General features: G+C 50.5%; 2 protein-coding genes across 2 annotated transcripts; one reads left to right on the plus strand and one right to left on the minus strand.

Annotated features, from left to right (window-relative positions):
* Positions 1-397: 397 nt before the first annotated feature.
* LOC114908481 (tubulin beta-7 chain) lies at positions 398-4,926 on the minus strand. The gene is made up of 4 exons (XM_029245064.1): positions 4,694-4,926; positions 3,167-3,275; positions 2,783-2,893; positions 398-2,498 (listed from the first exon to the last, which is right to left on the minus strand). The coding sequence occupies exons 1-4, from the start codon at positions 4,748-4,750 to the stop codon at positions 1,441-1,443; spliced, it is 1,335 nt and encodes a 444-aa protein (XP_029100897.1). The 5' UTR covers positions 4,751-4,926; the 3' UTR covers positions 398-1,440.
* Positions 4,927-6,576: 1,650 nt separating this feature from the next.
* LOC114883244 (mediator of DNA damage checkpoint protein 1-like) lies at positions 6,577-16,100 on the plus strand (the record flags this gene model as incomplete). Its single annotated transcript, XM_029201253.1, has 10 exons — positions 6,577-6,851; positions 9,519-9,660; positions 10,266-10,646; positions 10,732-10,801; positions 11,090-12,564; positions 13,077-13,142; positions 13,308-13,397; positions 13,778-13,999; positions 14,685-14,728; positions 15,225-16,100. Coding segments are annotated over exons 1-10 (3,387 nt in total), but the record flags the coding sequence as incomplete, so codon positions are not given.
* Positions 16,101-16,105: the final 5 nt, after the last annotated feature.

Genomic DNA, 16,105 nt, shown 5'->3' on the forward strand with positions numbered 1-16,105 from the left:
GATTTTTTGCCTTAGGCTGAGAAAATCCACAGGATTACAGAAATCAGCGTTACCCATAACAGAAAGGAACCCTGGATGCACTGTGCATTCGAGATCCTTCTGGAGCACTGTTAGAAACAGACTGCTGGGGTCCAACCCATTCTGGTTCAGTACATCTGGGCAGGATCGTTCAAGGGGATGCTGATCTTGCAACCACTTGTCGTTCATCTCAGTTCCCTTTTCTGTCCCTAGATCCTGCATCTGGGCCTATACCTACCCCAGTTACTAAGACAGGTACAGGTGGTGGGTACCAGGGATTAAAGTGTAAGGATATTCTTCTCATTAGCTTATGGGAAGTAGAATGTATCATATAACTGAACTTGAGCCCCATGCCTCCACGAGCAATCTTTCCCTGAATGAGCACACATCTCACAACTTTTTTTTTCAATTCCCGTTTATTTTTGGCTCTTGGGGCAATGTCATCTTTTCAATATGAAAAAAAGCAGCAAGTTCAACACAATAGAAATCTGAAGTGTAGAATAGGACAAAACCAAGGGTAGGGGGGAAGGCAGTAGCAAAAGTAAGAGATGAGGTGTTGCCAAAGGATGGAGTGTCCTGTCCCCTCTCTGGGGAATGACATTTAGGTGGTAGCACATAGCTTTCCATATAGGTACAGAAGGGGTGATAGTCATTTTTTTCCATAAGAAAAGATAGGGCTGGGGAGTGGCTTTCTGGAGGCTTAGAGACTAGTCTCCCTTGCTCCTCTTGACCCCCTTTTCTGACCAGGGGAAAGGAAGGAATCCAACATTACGAGGGAGGTAAAGTGGAAGAGGGGAGGATCCCCCGCTTGACAGGGTGGTGGCCAGAACCTTGCAAAGGAAATAGCTCAGGACAGAGCTTGGAGGGAGATTGAAAATGGAGATAATACTGTTAACACCTCCCCAGAAGCTGAGAGGAGCAGAGAGCTACCTGGAAACTAGGACTTCAATAGCCTGGATGCCCCTCTCCAAAACCCCACCCCTTCCCAGTAGGGACTTCTACCTGCTGCTTCGTTTCCTTTCCCCTGGGCTACCACATGGGCCTAGGATGGCGGTCACCTATCCGGATTATCAGCACATGGTTCTGAATGGGATTTGATGAGACTCAGCTTCTTGAGAGTTTATCTTGAAAACAGAGAGGGAAATGTTAACTGGACAGATGGGAGGAGTGGGCACCAGAAGGAAATACAGGGTTACCCAGAATGGCAGAAATCTAGGTTCCCCAGAGTGGAAAGAGAGAGGAGACATTCAACAAACAACAGATATTTATTGAGCGCCTATTATGTGCCAGGCACTGTTCTAGAACCCCCCCCCAAAAAGAAAAAAAAAGAGGCAGAAAACGCAAATTCTGAGGGAGAGGAAAGGGGCGGCTAAGGAAGAAGGCAGAGGGGACTGAGAAGCCTGAGGTGGTGGGGACTCGGCCTTAGGCTTCCTCTTCGGCCTCCTCACCGAAATCCTCCTCCTCTTCTGCGGTGGCATCCTGGTACTGCTGGTACTCGGAGACGAGGTCGTTCATGTTGCTCTCAGCCTCGGTGAACTCCATTTCGTCCATGCCCTCACCTGTGTACCAGTGGAGGAAGGCCTTCCGGCGGAACATGGCAGTGAACTGCTCTGAGATGCGCTTGAACAGCTCCTGGATGGCTGTGCTGTTTCCAATGAAGGTGACCGCCATCTTGAGGCCACGGGGTGGGATGTCGCAGACGGCCGTTTTGACATTGTTGGGGATCCATTCCACGAAGTAGCTGCTGTTCTTGTTCTGCACGTTGAGCATCTGCTCATCGACCTCCTTCATGGACATCCGCCCACGGAAGACAGCAGCCACGGTGAGGTACCGGCCATGGCGGGGGTCACAGGCAGCCATCATGTTCTTGGCATCGAAGACCTGCTGGGTGAGCTCCGGCACAGTGAGGGCCCGATACTGCTGGCTTCCACGGCTGGTTAGAGGAGCAAAGCCAGGCATGAAAAAATGGAGACGTGGGAAGGGCACCATGTTGACTGCCAGCTTGCGGAGGTCAGCATTGAGCTGGCCAGGGAAGCGGAGGCAGGTGGTGACACCACTCATGGTGGCCGAGACCAGGTGGTTCAGGTCCCCGTAGGTTGGCGTGGTCAGCTTGAGGGTGCGGAAGCAGATGTCGTAAAGGGCCTCGTTGTCAATGCAGTAGGTCTCATCAGTGTTTTCCACCAGCTGATGGACGGAGAGGGTGGCATTGTAGGGCTCAACCACAGTGTCGGACACTTTGGGTGAGGGCACCACACTGAAGGTGTTCATGATGCGGTCAGGATACTCTTCACGGATCTTGCTGATGAGCAAGGTGCCCATTCCAGAGCCTGTGCCCCCGCCCAGCGAGTGGGTCAGCTGGAAGCCCTGCAGGCAGTCACAGCTCTCGGCCTCCTTCCGAACCACATCCAGGACCGAGTCGACCAGCTCGGCCCCCTCTGTATAGTGGCCCTTGGCCCAGTTGTTGCCTGCCCCAGACTGACCTGCAATGGGGTCAGAAGGCAAGCTTGGTTAGTAAAGTGTGGAAGATACATGGCCACATTTCTGCTTTTCAACTTTTGGAGTCATGCCAGTGGATGTATCTTCTCTCCCTCCCCTGTGTTACACCTGCCGCTCCCCCCAATTTACTATTTAAAGCAGTCACAACCTCTATCCTCCATTAGATTTCAAAACACAGCCCTGTATAAGTTCTTCAGTACAATCATTTCTAACTCTTGCTGCACCCAAATAACTTGAACAAGTATCTACTATTGTCTGTGTAACTCACCAAAAACAAAGTTGTCTGGTCTGAAGATCTGACCAAAAGGCCCTGAGCGAACAGAGTCCATGGTCCCGGGTTCTAGATCCACCAAGATAGCACGAGGAACATATTTGCCACCTACAGGGAATAAAGTAGCGTTGTAAAAACTGACCGACATATAGGTAAATATTTTGGGGCGGGGAGGCAGCCGGAGACCCAAACTTGTGATTCCAGGCACTGCCACCAGGTGGCAGCAGAGCCACTTTTGAGCCCCGTTGGGGGAAATGAAGAAAGGGCTCCAAAGGGAGAGAATGGATTCATTCAAAGGGGATAAAGGGTTTCCCAGGGAGGCAAGAGACCCTAGAGAAGTGGGAGTGATGGGACCCGTGATTCACGGCCTCCTGCCCTCACCTGTGGCTTCATTGTAGTACACGGAGATGCGGTCCAGCTGCAGGTCGCTATCCCCATGATAGGTGCCGGTGGGGTCGATGCCATGTTCATCACTGATCACCTCCCAGAACTGCCAGGGGAAGAGCAACGCGTCCTCAACAGCTCAGGTTCCAGCCAATTATACGCCCTCTACCGCCATTTTAATTCCAGATACGCCTGTGGCGGGCCCTCCCCTAGCGCCTGGCATTCCTTCTGCCTGCCACACCCTTCCCCTAAACACCTGCACACGCGGGAAAACTGCAGCTTTCACTGCTTGGGATGTGAGATGCTGTGGAAGGTCCCGGCGATCGCAGGCACCGAGGTGGGTAGATGGAAGCGCCCGACTTGCTCGGAGAAGCGAACCTCCCCGCCCCACCCCCCTTCGCAGGGCACAAAGAGCTGGGGGCCGGAGAAAGGAGCCACTGCCGCAGGCGCCCACCCCGCCCGGCACGTGACCGCGGCGCAGGCGCGCGCCTAGGCGCCGACAAAGGGAGGCGCCGCGCGTGGGCGGGGCCGGAGCGCGAATTCCGCGCGGTAAGGGCGGGACTTGGCTTGAGCTCGCGCGCCCCCAGCGGGCTGGCCCGGCCGCTTTGTCCCAGCGCGCCAGGGCGCCCGGGTCCCGCCCTTCTGCTCTAACGTAGCAGCCGCGCTTCCTCCCCGCCCCTCCCCCGCTACACTGTAACCGCGCGCAAAGGAAAAAAAAAACCTCCCCCTTGGCCTCGGAATTTTATTTCTTCTCTAGCTTTTAATTTTAACCCCCTTGCTTTAAATGAGGTTTTTCTTCCTTTGTCCTACTCTTTGGCCCTGAGGAGCCCTTTTAAAAAAAGCACTCCCCCTTTCCCCTAGCTCTTTCTCCATATCTGTTCACGCCCTAAAAGGGTCTCGGTTAAGGGCAAATGAAAGAAACTGAAATTAGTCCAGCACATATTAGCCTTCCATGCACGAAAAACTCGGGGACCGCCCCTTGGGGATCGCGGGTGCCCGGAGACACCTATCTTTTGTAAAGGATATCGCGTACTGCAGCCCACCCTGGCGCATCGCGTCCCCCACATTTGGATCTGACCTCTCTGCAGCTGCCCGCCAGCCTCGCCCCTTCCCCCTCCGGCTCAGCCCTCCGAAACCCCGCCAAAGGGGATGCACATGGGGAAAACCTCGTCTCGCTTTGTCTCGGGCCGTTTCCGCATCTCCCTCGCTCCCCGGTCCTCGGACCGTTAGAAGATGCCCTTTTTAAGTAAAATTTTACAGAAACTCGGTTTTCCCGCCCCCTAAACCTGAAGGGTGCTTTTAACAGCTTCCCCAAAATAAGCCTGCCAAGAAAAATTCCCCATTTTTCAAAAGCAAATCCCAGCTTTGCATAATACAAACGTGTATTATATATACATACAACTTTTAACGGGCAAAGCCTGACTAAGAATGGAGGATGCGAATGTCCCAGAGTCATTCGTCATAATTTACCTGGATTTTTTTCTTCTCAAAAATAAATATAGTCAAGAGGTTAAAAATCCTTACCTTGGCACCGATCTGATTGCCACACTGACCGGCCTGGATGTGCACGATTTCCCTCATTTTTAAAATTTATTGTAATCTTTTTGCTCGCCTCACAAGTGTGTACGGGGCAAGAAAATGATACGTAATTAGTTTTTCTCTGCTGCTGGTCGCAGGCTGGAAGGATGGGACGGGGCCCAGAGGTTGGAGCAGCGAGGTCCGAACTCGGCGGCAGGAAGGTTCTGAGAGGGAAAAAGGAGAGGGGAGGGCGCGGGAGGAAAGGCGGGCAGGGCGGGGCGCGCGTGCGCGGGGGCCGGGAGGCGGGAGAACGCGCCCCGCGAGGTGGTGGGGAGACAAAGCCTCACCGAGGCTGGCCCTGATTAGTCCGTGCTGGTCATGTATCAGACGTCCATTGGTCCCTGCTCGGCGGGACGAGCGCAGTCCTCCCTGGGAGTTGTAGTCCTCTATTGTTGTCCACGCTGCAAAATGAAAGAACAAATGGGTGGGTACTGGGTATGGGGGTTTTGGTTTGGGAGTTTTTAATGAAAAATGACCTTGCGCAAGGCTTCCTTCCTCTATGCCTGACTTTTCTGGTATAAAAAGAGAGTAGTTTACGGATACAGAAATTGGGAACCCGGGGGTGCCAGGCGTTCGAAGGTGGAGTGGGGGCACGCCCTGAAAGCTCCCCTCTGCGGTAGCTCTTGGGAAGACAGGACTGCTTAGCTCAGCGAAAACTGGGGAGAAATGCGGCATCCTGATCTGCTATCTAACAGCTGGTCCTTTGGTGACCCAAGGCATGAACTTCAGTAAACTGCTGCTCCCCCAGATACCTCAGGAAGAAGGAGGGGATTGCCCTCCTGCTATTTCCTTGGGAGTTTTCTAATGATAATGTTTAGAAACAAAATTGCAGCAAGGGCTTTTCAAGATAGAGAAGTAATTGTGTGAAGGGTATGTTCAAGAATAAGTTGAATGGTTTAGAGAAGTTGATATGTCAGAAGTGTCTGTCCATGTGGGGGGTCTGGGCCTTAGAGCAGCGTTTAACACACTGTATTGTCCAGCGGAGAACTATGGGGTGAGATACCTGATAGAATTTCAGTGTCTTCCAGCCTGCCTCTCTAGACACTGATGAAGTCAGTGTTTTTTCAGTTCACTGATTTCACTGACTAGGTGGCTGACCATTGCAACCTTCCAGGAGCCTCAGGATTGAAATAAAAGGGGTAGGGAGGTGATGGGGGAAAAACTGGATGAGCTGAAGTCTGAGTCGCATGTTTCATCTCAGGGATTAATTCAACTTGAGAGATACTAAGTGTCCACCAAACCAGGAGCTAGGGATACAAGAATGATTAAGAAGTAGCTCACTGTTTTCCAGGATCTTGCAATTTCGTGAGAAGTGTATAAACAATAATTGAGTGTGGTAAGCACTGTGATAAAGGACATGTTATATCAGGGTCATCATTGTTAATTCACATTGGATTCAACACACATTTCTCAGTCGTTTTATAAATAAAAGAACAAGTTGTGTAAGACCCGTCTACCCACTTAAAATAGAATGTTCATGTTTTACGGCATGATCACAATGAAAATAATTACGTATTTTGTGGTAGTGCAGAGAGTTCAGGATTTACAATTAGGGAACTGGTTTCAATTTGTCTCTACCTTACATTAGTTGTAGGCAAGTTATCGGCAGAGCTCCGATTCTTTCTATAAAACCTATTTCTGCCTATTGTAGTCAGAATGAAGTGAGATAAGAATGCAAAAGGTCTTCCTAAATTATTCATGTCAAATTATTATTCTTGTCTTAGTATGACATTTAATGAAATAAATGATATTTATCATCCTTGAACCCTTCAAAGAACTCGGTCAGTCTTCAAGATGGTTAACGAAACAGTTCTGTTTGCCTAGGGATCTTTACTCTTGGTGAATGACCTCAAAATGTCCATCAGGAATGTATTGTCAGAGAGGAAATGACATGACTTCAAGACGAGCTAACTCATAAGAAAATGACTTCCATTGCAATGAGTCCTCGAGCGCCACGCCTACGGGATATTTTCCAAACTGCAGCCTTCAGCCACGACTGCAACCCGCAACCCATTTTCATTTCTCATGAGTCAGCGGACTCCATGTCTGGGAGGACCGGGGGAGGACGCTCTGGCCGCACTAGATGCTTGGGGCGACGACTATGGTAAGTCCCTCTATCCGTCGCTGGCGGCCAGACTCTGTGGTCGCGATTTGGAAATCTGCGCGGGAAGTGGGCGGTGCGGTGAAGCGGCAGTGGGTTGTCCTCTGGAGCTGCCCAATCGAGGTGCGCTATTCTGTGCGCCTTCGGCGGCCTCTGATTACAGCCTCAGCCAACTGATCTCAGCCTCCCCGGAGAAGCCGCCCCTTTGAGCTTTAAGGGGGCGGGGACGGGGCGGGGCTCTGGCTGTGCCTCCGAATTGGCGGCTTGCTCTGTCGGCGTGCAGCCGGGCTGTGAAAGACAGCGGCAGGAGCCAATCAGCGAATCTGCCCCCGCCCCGCTCAGGCACTCGCGCCACCCCGGTCGCGGCCGTTACTGGTGGCGCGCGCGGGGACTCAAAGTAGGTGAGTTCTGGGGGGCCTCGCCCAAGGCTCCCCGGCTGACATCTTGGTTTTCCCCGGTGGGCGGGAGGGGCGTGCCTTGGGTACGACTGGGCGGAGGATACTTGGAAATTTGCTGCTCGGATTATAATACTCATCCTTACCTGACGCTCCTCCCTGACCTTAGGTATGAAAACACAGGGAGCCGTTGGGCTAGGAGGGAGCCCATGGGATGGAGGGAGATCAAAGGTGGTGGCCCATGGATTGGAGACGAGGGTCATGGGTACCAGCTGAGTTCGCCAGTCTTAAGAACAGAGTTAACACTATCTCCATGGAGGTGTCCTACTTTCCCAACCTGTCAACAGTTTCCGTTTAGAGTAACATCTTTCATACTGTTTTGAGTTTTCATCTTATTTGTTCTTTAATCAGGAGGGCAGAGTTAATTTTACTTTTGGTTCAGGAATGTATCCCGAATACTTACAGCGGTACCAGGTGCGCAATAACTGTTGAATGAATATGATGGACCCTTGGGGAAAAGACAGAGTTCTTCTGCCTTGTCCAGTTCTCGGGGGGGTGTGAGGCAGAAATGGAATGTAATAGTTACACTATGGTGAGAGCTATCAGGATAAGTCCAAGTCCATAAGTCCAATCCACTTAGGAACATGGGGAACACCAGAAAACAGAGAAGACTCCAGGCAAGGCTTTGCTGAGGTAGTGACATTTGAACTGAATTGTAAAGGATGGGTAGGATTTGGACCAGAAGACTATGAGCAAAGGGCTAAGGAGCTGGCTAAGGCCTGCAAATGAAAGGGAGTAATGTGTTCAGAGACTGGGGAGAAGGTCCATGTGGCTGAATCATGGGCTTGGGTGAGGTGCGGGTGGGACATACATTTGAGGATATGAGGTTCTGATTGTGGAGGGTCTTGCTAAGGAGTTTAGATTTTATTTTATCCTATGGGCATGGAAATCCATCAAAGAATATTAAACAGAGGAGAGACATTATCTGGGTGGTCCTGGACAAATACCTTAATCCATCTGTATTGCAGTTTCTTTATCTGAGAAATAGAAAGTAATAATAAGGAATTCCCTGGCGCTCCAGTGGCTAGGACTCCGTGCTTCCACTGCAGGGGCCAGGGGTTTGATCCCTGGTCGAGGAACCAAGATCCCACATGCCATGCTGCGTGTCCAAAAGGAAAACAACCAAAAAAAAAAGTAATAATAATAGTTTACAGGGTTCTTGTGATAATTAAATAAGTCAGTGAATATAAAGTATTTAGAGCAGTTCTTGACACCTACCAAGCCTCTCTTTTGGCTGTTATGATTTTTTGCAGTTTAGTCTGATCACACTGAGATGATCTGATAAAGTGTAAAAAGCATGGGCTTTGCAGCCAGAAGCACATTTATTCCTACTCTTTTCATTTACCTGCTATGTTATCCTGATTGAATATTTATAGCCTTAGTGTCCTAAACACCTGCCTCATGGCTACTATGCCTGATACATAGTTGGTGTTTGGCAAAAGTTATCCCAATAGTGGATAGTGAAATCAATTTAGTGGATTGCAAATCGGCGTTTAAAGAATTGAGAAGAGAAAAAAACAGAATGACAACTATCAGTGTGTTGTATAAAGGCTTAACATTGTTTCTCAAAACATTTGTCTATAAATAAGCATGTGGGGGTTTTTTTGTTTTTTGGTTTTTTTAAGATTTATTTATTTATTATTATTTATTTAATTTTGGCTGTGTCGGGTCTTAGTTGCAGCATGCGGGATCTTCATTGAGGCATGCGGGATCTTTCATTGCGGTGCCGGGGCTTCTCTCTAGTTGTAGTGTGCGGGTTTTCTCTTCTCTAGTTGTGGCGCGCAGGCTCCAGGGCACGTGGGCTCTGTAGTTTGTGGCACGCAGGCTCTCTAGTTGAGGCGCCCGAGCTTAGTAGTTGTGGCACACAGGTTTAGTTGCCCCGCGACATGTGGGATCTTAGTTCCCTGATCAGGGATCGAACCTGAGTCCCCTGCGTTGGGAGGCAGATTCTTTACCACTGGACAACCAGGGAAGTCCCAAGCATGTGTTTTTGTATATATTTCTGTACTGGGGACTCTATAATATTTATTTCTTATTCCGTATCATGGTCAAAGATATTTCTTAAATGCTTCAGAAGAATAACAACAGAATGATTGGCAGAAAGGGAAGCATCAGCCTCCATAGCAATCCAGGTTTACAGCAGTTAGCAGTCTCCTCTCTGAGGCTGTGTGTGTGACCCACTGAAAGAGGTGATAATAATGTGTTTTTTCCTCAGATCATGGAAGACACCCAGGTTATTAACTGGGAAGTTGAACAAGAGGAGGAGGTTGAAGAGAGACCCAGTGAATCTTTGGGGTGTAGCTTGGAGCCCCTTGGGCGACTGCGTATCTTCAGTAGTTCCTATGGACCAGAAAAAGGTCAGGGGTTATTGGGTGCTGAAGTACTGGTATTTCTTTTTCTTTTTTTTTTTTTTAGGCCTCTTATTTCTGTGGCGAGGTAATTGGAGGGTTGCAAGCTTAGATATGCATCTGGGAGATCTGAAAAAAGGTTTTACTGGGAATGGAGAAGAGGGGGCTGATTGATCTGATTGCTCCAGGCAAGTGCCCTGGACTCAATGGGGGTGCTTTTACTTTGGTAGGAGAAGATGAAGGGATTCAGATAAAAATCCAGTGAGGTCTGGAAATGGGTGATGGTGATGTTTTGCACAACAATGTGAATGTACTTACCGTCACTGAACTGTACACTGAAAAGTTGGCTGAATGGTAAATTTTATGTATGTTTTACATAAATGGTAAATTTTATGTATATTTTACAATAGAAAATAATCCAGTGTGGATGGATGGGGTATTGATTATGAATAATGCATTGCATATATTCTTTATTAGCTAGTTATCCTGGGGCCTTTTATTTTTCTAATGCATGGGGGGACCTTGAGTGAGTAGTGAGGTACTTAACAGGAACGTTTTCCTAATAGAAGGTCAGGACTCTGGCCTTGGAACCCATATACCTCTCTAATTCTTAGATTTCCCACTATACCTTGGGAAGAATGTGGTAGGCCGAATGCCTGATTGCTCTGTGGCCCTGCCCTATTCATCTATCTCCAAACAACATGCGGTGATTGAAATCTTGGCCTGGGACAAGGCGCCTGTCCTCCGGGATTGTGGAAGCCTCAATGGTACTCAAATCCTGAGGCCTCCTAAGGTCCTGGGCCCTGGGGTGAGTCATCGTTTGAGGGACCGGGAGTTGATTCTCTTTGCTGACTTGCCCTGCCAGTACCATCGCTTGGATGTCCCCCTGCCCTTTGTCTCCCGGGGCCCTCTAACTATAGAGGAGACACCCAGGGTACAGGGAGGAACTCAACCCCACAGGCTTCTGTTGGCTGAGGACTCAGAGGAAGAAGTAGGTAAGTTTGTGTATTGGGAGGGCGGGTGAGGAGATGGGGATCGTGAGTGTAAAACTGTCAACTTACTCCTTTCTACAACTGACAGATTCTCTTTCTGAAAAGTGTGTGGTGAAAGGACCAAGGACCTCCTTTTTGGCAACAGTAGTTCCAGAGAGGTGAGTGCCAAAGGGCCAGACACCTGAGTCCTCAAAAGGAGGAGGAATCGGGCTGGAGGATCCATCTCTACGAGAACTTATTACCATGAAAGTCTGGGCTGGGGAACTACACATACTCATTCAATCACTGAATTTTTATTGAGCACCTCAGATGTGCCAAGTAGAAAACTAACTGCTGGAGATAGAAAAGAAAATACTACCTCATGTCTGCCCTCGAGGAGCTCCTAGTTGAGTGGGGTATCCCTTCTGGGGAAGTAGATTCTATAGACTCTCCTCTTCCCTTCACAGCGATGAAGAGGGACCTTCCTCTCCCCTGGATGTCCCTGGGCCACCTTTTGCCTTCAACTTGAACAGTGACACAGATGAGGAAGAAAGTCAGCAACCAGGAGCAGGGGAGGGCTCCTCAGCTGCCAGAAGAGTCACCGCTGCAGAGACAGAACAGCCTAAACCTGTCACAACTGGAGTCCAGCTTGAAAAGGATCAGTGTTCAGTGAAGGAGAAGAACAATGACACGAAAGTTGAGAGGAGCGCGAGGAGTAGGGTGGTTCCAGTTGGAGTGATTCTGGAGAGGAGCCAGCCTGCTGGGGAGGACAGTGACACAGATGTGGATGATGAGAGCGGGCCTCTGAGAAGGCTCACTGGGGTCCATCTGGAAAGGGCCCAGCCTTGTGGCTTCATAGACAGTGATACTGATGTGGAAGAAGAGGGGATCCCTGCGACCCCAGCTGTAGTTCCTGTGAGGAAGAGGCACAGCTTCCATGAAGTTGGTACAGAGAGTCCTCGGGCACCTGGCGTGGCACATCAGCAGGAGAGCCCGGCTGGTAGTGATACAGATATAGAGGAGGGGGAGGCCCCCCTGACTGTCCCTCTGGACAAAAGCCGAGCCTCCGTCGTGATCGATAGCAATACAGATGACAAGGAAGAAGTCTCAGCAGCGCTCACGCTGGCACATCTACGAGAGAGCCGGGCCGTTGCGTGGAACAGAGATCCAGATGCAGAAGACGATAGGGCCCAACCGGTGGCCCTTCTGGAGCAAAGCCAAGCCTCTGCTGGGAGAGACAGTGACACAGACGTGAAGGAAAAGGGGCTCCCAGTGGAGAAGACAGGAACTGTTCCCAGGGGTCACACGGGCAAGGCATATTCAGAAAAGAGTCATCCTTCTCTCAGGGACAGTGATACAGAGGTAACGGAAGAGAAGAGCTCACCAGGGTTCCACCTGGAGAGAAGCCAAGCCTCTGCCACAGTGCATGTCAACACACAAGTAGTGGAGGAAGTCCCACCAGGGCCAGCTGTTATACTTCTGGAGAAGCATCAAGTACCTGTAGCATGGACACATCAAACAGATGTGGAAGCTGAAGGAGGCCCAGCAAAGCTGCCTGTGGTGTATCTAGAAGAAGCCCGGCCTCCTCCGGCTAGGGACTGTGACCCAGATGCGGAGGGGAACGCATCCTTCGCAGCCTCGGCAGTGGCAGATGTAAGAAAGAGCCAGCTTCAGGCAGAAGAAGATACTGGGACAGAGCGGGCTGTAGCCGTTCTTGAACAGGGCAGGGCTTTTATGGCTGGGGCCCAGGGTGGGTCACCCGCGGCCCAAGTGGAGCAGGACCTTCTCCCTGGCTCAAGGAATAACATAGCAGATCTGGTGGTGGACACAGGCACTCCAGGGGAACCCACCCAGCCACAGAGACGGGGGGCCCAGACCCCCACAGAAAGGGAGAGAGAACCACATGTGGATAGGACCATGGACTCTGGAGACAACCACGATGGTTAGTGCTGGCCTTTCTTCCTCCCTTAACCCCTGCAGTAAAGAATGCTTCTAGGGTATCTTAGTTCATTTGAGCTGCTATAACAAAATACCATAGACTGGGTAGCTTATAAACAACAGAAGTTTATTTTTCACAGTTCTAAAGCCTGGGAAGTCCAAGATACCAGCAGATTCAGTGCCTGGTGAGGCCCTGCTTCCTTCTTCATAGGCAGCCATCTTCTCACTATGTCCTCACGTGGCAGAAGGGCCCAAGGAAGCTCTCTGGAGTCTCTTTTATAAGGGCACTGATCCCATTCACATGGGCTCCACCCTCATGACCTAATCACCTCCCAGAAGCCCCACCTCCTAATACCCTCACATTGGAAATTAGGTTTCAATGTAAGAATTTTGGGGGAGACACAGAGATTCAGTCTATTGCATGGTGTTGGGGCTGAGGAGGGAATAGTAGAGTAAAAGGAAGGAGTTAAGGGTCAGCTGTGATTTTTTAATTATCCTATATTCCTCCCCCACCAGATTCTGAAGATCTGGACCTGCAAGCTACCCAGTGCTTTGTGGAGAGAGAGAATCAGAGCCTGGAAGGTGAGGACATCTGTGTCATGTGGATACTGGTACAAACAGGAGCTTGGAGATCAGACTGGTAGTCCTTGAAGTGTGTGAAAGCTGGGATGGTCAGGGTGGGAAACTAAGAATGGGACCCTGGAGTTCTGTGGAGCAGTGCTCAGGCCATGCTTTCTTGTGCAACAGTCCCCAGCATGGAGGATGAACCCACCCAGGCCTTCCTGTTTACTCTGCCCCAAGAGCCTGGCCCTTCCCGTTGCAGCTTCCAGGCCACAGGTATAAGAAACTCTCTCCTCCTCTGTGTCCCTAACTTGGTATCCTTATTCCCCCTCTACACGTTTCTTTTATATTCCTTGACGTTTTGCTGATGTTCCTCCATCTCATCAGAAAAAAAATGCCATATTAAGTCAGACCCATAGAGCAACTAGTCTAGCATAAGTTTTTAAGAGGCTACTGAGAGAGCTTTTATATGAAGGTTTGGGCTTACTTTTTGAGACAAATGTTAAATGTTATGACTATCTTCCTTACTCCCAGCTTTCCTTTAATAACCCATTTAAATTTATTATGCATGAATTTGTCTTCATCTTTTCTCAAGCTATTACCTTTTCAACCTACATTCCTCCCTCTTCTCTCTCTCTCTCTCACTCTGCTTTCAGGTTCCTTGGATGAGCCATGGGAGGTCTTGGCTACACAGCCATTCTGTCCAAGAGAGTCTGGAGCCTCTGAGCCCCAGCCCATTGCCGCCCACATTGAAGCCCATGCATCTTGCCCCTCTCCACCTACGGCAGCACCACAAGAGCAACATCCAGAGAGTCCAGTTCATGCAGAGCCACTGGGGATTCAAGGCAGAGGGATGCAGACTGTGGAGGAAGACATGGGTACACCAAGAGAGACAGCAGAGAGGGTGACCCCTGAGAGAGAGCCATTGGAGAGGGAAACTGAGAAACTGCCCTCGGAAGGAGAGAGGGAAGATGTGATGGGAGAGGAAGAATCAACCAGGGGGATACAGGACAGAGAACAAAAACAGGTGTTAGCTAGAGATACTCAGAAACAAGAGTCTGACAAAAAAGTAAAAAGTGCAAGTACTGAAAGGGATATGGAGAGTTTGAAGGTAGAAATTGAGACACCCGAGGAAATACAAGAGAAAGAGAGAGAAAAGCAGACTCTTACAAGAGAAATATTTGACAGAGAAGCAGAGAAACCAGTAGCAGAGAGAGAGTGTGAGGCAGGTGGGTTACAAGGGAAGGTACCCAAAGTGATGCTGGACAGAGGCCCACAGACAGGGGAGACAGAGGCGGGGGGCCAGGACCAGAAAGGCCAGGCCTCAGGTTCGACACCAGAGCCTGGAGTGGGGGCGGGAGACCTTCAGGGACTTGCTTCAGACCCCATAGCTTCTGGGAGCCAGTCAGGTGGAGGAAGGGGTGCCCCAGTGGGCCCCAGGAGGCAGCAGAGAGGTAAGTGAAGGTAGAGGGGAGCCTAAGGTGGTACACAGCCCTCATGATAATCAACCGCTAAGTGACTGACTGCTTAGACCTCAGCTACTTGTCTTTCCCTTCTGTCTAGGCTACTTGAATTGCAAGATGCCACCTGCTGAGAAGGCTTCCAGGGTGAGAGCTGCTTCCTGTACCCACCTCCCCACTCCACAGGTCATCTCTGTATCTCCTCCACTGCCCCTTCCCCTGACCTTGCTTTCATTTACTCCTTTCCCCATACGTTTAACTTTTCTTCCATTTTCACTGCTCCTTAGTTGGCTTCTTGGTTGGCTCCTTAGTTGGCTTCTATCCGTTTACTTTGACACCTGTTGTTTTCCATATCTGTTCCCCGAGTTCTGTGTCCCCCTCCCTGACTCAGAAAGCTCCTTTTTTCAAGTCCCTTTCCTCTTTCTCCTAACCGTCCTCTTTATTAGAATCATCCATATATGGAGAATACTATACTGGCATTTTGGGGAGAGGTCTTTGGGAAAGAGGGAATTCCCAGTCTAATGGAACAGACAGAAAGAGAGATGCCACGAGTACACTCTGTAAACAAGGATCAAGAACAGTATCCAAGTCCTGTCTCTCTTCTCTGTCTCTTCCTCCCTCACTGGCTTCCATTTCTCCCCAGGGTGATCAGGAATCCCCAGATGCTTGTCGGCCTCCTGCACTGCAGGAGGCTTCAGCGCCTCTCCAAAACCCCCTCATCTCTCAGAGCCAGAAACATCCTGCCCCTCAGTCCCTCCTTTCGCCCTCTCTACCTCCTTTAGAACGGCCCATTCCCAGGACCAGACAAAATGAGAGTCAGGAAGCTCTGGAGACTCCCTTTTCCTCAGAGCTGGACTCTCTTCACCCAAAACCCAAAGTCAAGCCCCAAGGGTCCTCTCCAGTTTCTTCTGTACCCCTTGAGCCCCACCCTACCGCCTCCACAGACCAGCTTGTCACCCCCAAGCCCACATCTCGGGCCACTCGGGGCAGGACACTTAGGTCCTCTGTCAAAACCCCTGAACGAAATGTCTCCACAGTCCCTGAGCTCCAGCCTTCTGCCCACACAGACCAGGCTGTCACCCCCAAACCCACATCTCGGGCCACTCGGGGCAGGACACAGAGGGCTTCTGTCAAGACTCCCGAACCAGTTATCTCCACAGCCCCTGGGCCCCAGCCTTCCACTCCCACAGACCAGGCTGTCACCCCCAAACCCACATCTCGGGCCACTAGGGGCAGGACACAGAGGGCTTCTGTCAAGACTCCCGAACCAGTTATCGCCACAGCCCCTGAGCCCCACCCTTCCACTCCCACATCTCAGGCCACTCGGGGCAGGACACAGAGGGCTTCTGTCAAGGCTCCCGAACCAGTTATCTCCACAGCCCCTGAGCCCCAGCCTTCCACTCCCACAGACCAGCCTGTCACCCCCAAACCCACATCTCAGGCCACTAGGGGCAGGACACAGAGGGCTTCAGTCAAAGCTCCCGAACCAGTTATCGCCACAGCCCCTGAGCCCCAGCCTTCCAC

This window comes from Monodon monoceros, unplaced genomic scaffold, assembly GCF_005190385.1.
Source record: "Monodon monoceros isolate NGI ecotype Baffin Bay Population unplaced genomic scaffold, NGI_Narwhal_1 Contig1424_ctg1, whole genome shotgun sequence".
Classification (NCBI taxonomy): Eukaryota; Metazoa; Chordata; class Mammalia; order Artiodactyla; family Monodontidae; genus Monodon; species Monodon monoceros.